The following is a 4,723-nucleotide window of genomic DNA, read 5'->3' on the forward strand; positions in this document are numbered from 1 at the left end:
CCGTCCCTCAGGGAAGGGGCTCCCGGGCTCCGTCCCTCAGGGAAGGGGCTCCCGGGCGCCGTCCCTCACGGAAGGGGCTCCCGGGCGCCGTCCCTCACGGAAGGGGCTCCCGGGCGCCGTCCCTCACGGAAGCGGCTCCGGCACCCACTGCCCCATCCCCGCCCGGCGCCGCGCAGGCGCGAGGGCGCGGCGGCAATCGGCGCCTGCGCAGTGGGGCCGTGGCCCGGCGGGCGCGCTCGGTGCCGCGGGTCCGGCCCCGGCGGGAGGCGGCGCTGCTCGGCCCGGCCCGACCCGCTCCACACAAAGGCGGCCGCGGCCGCCACGGCTCCCGCCCGTCCGCCACCCCCGCGGCACCGCATGGCGGCGGCACCGCCCYCGCGGGGCTAGGCTAGGGCGGACCGCGGCTCCCTCACTCTCTCCTTTCCCTCCCTCTCGCCGGCCTCTCCCGCCCGGTCCCTCGGTCCCCGGGAGGAGTGGAGCAGGGTCCTGCGCGGCCCCGCCATGCTGCCCCCGGGCCGCCGCGCTCTCTGCCGCCCGCCGCGCCGCCGCCGCCGCCCGGCGCGCCTGCTGCCCGCGCTGCTGCTGCTGGCGGTGCTGGGCGGCGGCGGCGCCGCGCTGCCCCCGGGCTGTAAGTACGACGGGCGTCCCAAGAGCGCCGGCAAAGCGGCGGCTGGCGGCCAGACGGAGGTGAAGGTGGTTTGTAGCAACCTGGAGCTCACTCAGGTCCTGCCTCCCGAGGCGCTGCCCAACCGGACGGTCACCCTGTGAGTACAGTCCCGCAGGGGGGTGGGCAACCTCGGTGGGAYGTGGAGGGGGAGTGGGAGCGCCGGTAAAACGGGGTGAGGTGGGGGGGAGTGGAAGAGTAGGTGACTCCCCTCCTGGAGGAGGCCCCAGGAGCGGATGTGCTTTTCGTGTTTTCCGGTAGTTTCCCAGGATGGTCATTTCAGAAAGGGGCGAAGTGTCCCGTAACCCACGGGCGGGACGGCACCGTCCCCAGGAGTTTCCCCCGCGTCACCGCCCGCCCCGTGGAACAGCATCCCCAATTCTCCCTCCTTCATCCCTCAGTAGGCGTGCTGTTTTTGTGTGGAGGCAATCCTTGCTTATCCATTTGAATAACAAGTTTCAAACAGGATATGCAACTTAGTCCAAACTAAAAAACATGTTGCCACTTACTTAGATATAAGTGTGCGCATGTAAAGAGAAGCTTTGCAAGTTATTCTCCTTCTTGAGACATTGCTGGGTCACTCTGGCAAAAAAGTTCATGGATTGGATTGGATTGGATTGGATTGGATTGGATTGGATTGGATTGGATTGGATTGAAAGAGAGCTCTCAAGATCAGATGGTCCAATCCCCCTGGCATGGGCGAGATTCTCCGCAGCACTGGATCTCATCCATTGATTGTCTGAAAAGTGGAACCCCCCCCTTGCACCTTCTTTAAAGATGCTTCATGTGCATGTGCTACCATGGGAAGACTCAAGTGCAACCCAGTAGAGTGCAATAAAGTCAATGAAAAGAAACTGAAACATGAGGTATATATTAATATATTTATCTGCTTAACTGGAAATCATGGATTTGACAGATTTACYAGTTATTGGACATTTAAAAAGTGCAGCATGTACTGTCATAASAAAACCAATCTCCTGCTTTTGTGAACTCTGAGAGCACTGAAACACCAAGGAAGGGTTTCCTTCAGGAAGTCTTAGTGAGGTGTGARCATGCCATATGCATGGACCTGGACCTGTGAGAAAAGTGAATGCGAAAAAATAAGGGAGCTGATTAAGACTAAAGTAATTGTTCTTGCTTGAAAGTCTGCAAGGGTCCAGACAATATTTCTAAATTGCTGGTGACAAATTATTATAGATATCCTTGTGTGAAGTTTCTGAAGTAGAGAACAAAGTAAAAATAAGAASTGACAGTAGTTTGATCAACATATCTCTTATAGTCTTTGTTAGTCTCAAATGCTTTGCAGCTGATTAAATGTTACAAATATGGTATTATCCATAAAAATRTTTGTATAAGTAGATGTTAGTATGGTTAATACGCTAAAGTTCACTATGGGGTTCTTTTGGTTCAAAAAACTTGAATCCTAGCTCTGATTTCTGTGAAAGACAAGCAGATACCAAACACAGCAGCCTTGCTGTGAGGAGGATCTTTGTTCATCATTGCAGTGACAGAAGAATTTGGAAGAATGGTTCATCTTTCATCTTGATTTTCATACTGCATCAATATCTAGAGCATATCTACATACACTAATTAGTAGCTATCAATTAACCAGCCTTTGAAGTTCATAACAACTTCTGAAACATTTATTTTTCTATTTTGAACTTTGTAACAGCAAAAAACTGTGATTTTTTTTCATTGTTATTTGCAGCAAATATAATAGCTGTGTTGATACAATTTAATGAACACACACTCCAAAATTTTGCTTAAATATAAGGCAAGGATTATTAAACCAATGACCTTATTCTAAGTGAGTGAGCACTAGCTGTAGTATTCAAGTTCAGAATCTTTCAAGTTCATTGGCTCTTGACTTTCCATTCTGAGAGTTTTTATTTGGTTGTGCTTTTTTAAAAAATTATTATTACCAAATCCATAACCTGGATAGAAAGTGTTGGTGATCTGTAGGGTTTGTCACCAAATACCACTTCACTAAYGTTGATTAGTAGTGCCTGATTTAATTGTTACCTAATCTTTTGCCAGAAATTATGGGGCTTTTTTTTCCCAAGCTGCTACTTAAAATTGCAGCACTTGGTGGATACTGTTCTGATTAGAGTCAAACTGCCCTGAGTTATCTTGATTCTTGTGGGATTCRTCTGTTAAGATAAGTACTAGTTCTGTTAGATCTTTTTGGATTATTGGATCAYTGCAGAGATACGTAGCTGAAAATAGATCACTGTTGTGTATATCAGSTGCATTTTAATTTGATTAATTTTCTTTTATGTTGACTCTATTTTGCACAAACCATTTTTAAATACAATGACCTATATATTTTTATATAACTTCTTGTTTCTTGAATGAGCTAGAATGATGCAAATGAAATGATTATATGCATTGTGGGAATACTGATTTCATCCATTTCATTGGTCAAGATCTTAGATTGTCAGCGGATTAGCTACYGTGCCTTTAGCATTTGCAATTTCTTTTTTCCCAGTGAAATGTTTTTGAGGACAATTGTCTCTAAAAAGTGAGAAAATAAGAGAAATAATGGAAATAAGGATAAGTGAGTAGTATCTGAGAATGCTGGCCAGGTTCCTTCATTCTTGCACACTACTATAGTTAGTGGTTAATGATAATATAAGTTGGGCAAGGTCACTTAATTTACAAAATGCCTTTGCGTAAGTTTGCCACAGAASATGCTATTGTCCCAGTAATTTAGGTCAGAATGATGAGAATCTTCAGTTACAATTCAGAAAAAAAAATACTAATTTGATTTCAAGTCATAAGAGATAAAATAAGTTTGTTTGATGATTGAGGAAGAAAAGCAGACACTGGAAGACAAGTATTAAAGTATGGTAACATGTTTATGGAAGAGTAAGTAATGCTTAGGATTTCTGGCAGTACTGTAAATTGATTTTCCTTTATGATCCAGGTGGAGCAAGCTGTTGCTTTACTGAGCACTTAGGTCAAATTCTAAAGTGAATTCAAGTTTATTTATAGCTGAGGAAGGGGCTTTTTTYCCCTAGCATAATGTAATAACAGCTGATGTGGATGCAAGTGAAAGGTGTRTCAGCATGAACACCATAGATGGCTTTGACCTTTGTAGATTAACCAGCCAGATGAGATGCTCTTGGTTTGAAGATACCAAAACTGGGTGAATGTAATTGTGGTTTGTCTGTCACGCTCTRTATTTCAGTAGATACTTGAAGCCATTGCCTGATGCACATTTAAATAAGTACTCTTGTAATATAAGTCTGAGATATTTTATCTCCTGCTGTTATGTTTCTTGATGCAAACGGACATTATGAATAGTGGATACTTGTTTGAACTGTTGGATATTGACCGTAACTTAGTTTTTTGAAGAGAATGTGTAAGTCCACCAAAGACAAGAAGATAAAGCTTGTTATTTGTTGTGAATATAATTTACCTGTTACATATGTTATTGGAACAGGAATCTAAATRAACAGAGGAAAAGTATATATATTTAGTAAAGAATTGCATTTCTGAAGCAGGAGCCTTACTGCTCTGCAAACAACTTTGCTTAAACACATATCCTCAYAGGAACATAGGAGTATCAGTGTTTCCACTTAAAGTGTTAGGATTTACAAGCCAGAGCATTTAACTGGATTTATGTTCAGAGCTTTTCAAGGACATGCTTAACAGGGTTGCTGTTAAGGAAACATCTTAAAATGTTACAAGTTTTATCCGGTTCCTAAATAAAATCACATCAATCTACATCCATTAAGCAGCTCAAAGGCATACTTACTTGGACTTCCAAAGGTCTGTGCAATTTTTCCATTTCTGAGGCAAATTAAGGATTTCAGAAGTTTSAAAGCAAAACATCACTGGTATTGCAAGGAGCTACTTGTATCACAATGTGTGATTACACTGTAATTACCTGATTCTCACATGGTCTAAATGTCCTCTATGGAAGTCTGCCTCTTCTTTTAAAGTACTTTTCTATTTACTAACTTGATAGTAATCCTCATAGCTATTGATTTGGGTTGTTTTTGGTTTTTTTTTTTTTTTGTTTTTGGATTTGTCTGTGTGGTGTTCAGTTTCACT

At 44.1% G+C, this 4,723-nt stretch overlaps 1 protein-coding gene across 1 annotated transcript in view; it reads left to right on the top strand.

Moving 5' to 3' along the window:
* The first annotated feature begins 300 nt into the window (after positions 1 to 300).
* Positions 301 to 4,723, top strand: part of ADGRA3 (adhesion G protein-coupled receptor A3) — a 53,335-nt gene continuing 48,912 nt past the window's right edge. The window contains exon 1 of the mRNA XM_057365071.1: positions 301 to 764. Coding sequence (XP_057221054.1) covers positions 502 to 764 — 263 coding nt within the window. The 5' untranslated portion in view covers positions 301 to 501. The remainder of the gene's footprint in view (positions 765 to 4,723) is intronic.

Source organism: Malurus melanocephalus, unplaced genomic scaffold (assembly GCF_030028575.1).
Source record: "Malurus melanocephalus ecotype Western Australia unplaced genomic scaffold, MMel_1.1 scaffold_47, whole genome shotgun sequence".
NCBI classification, from domain to species: Eukaryota; Metazoa; Chordata; class Aves; order Passeriformes; family Maluridae; genus Malurus; species Malurus melanocephalus.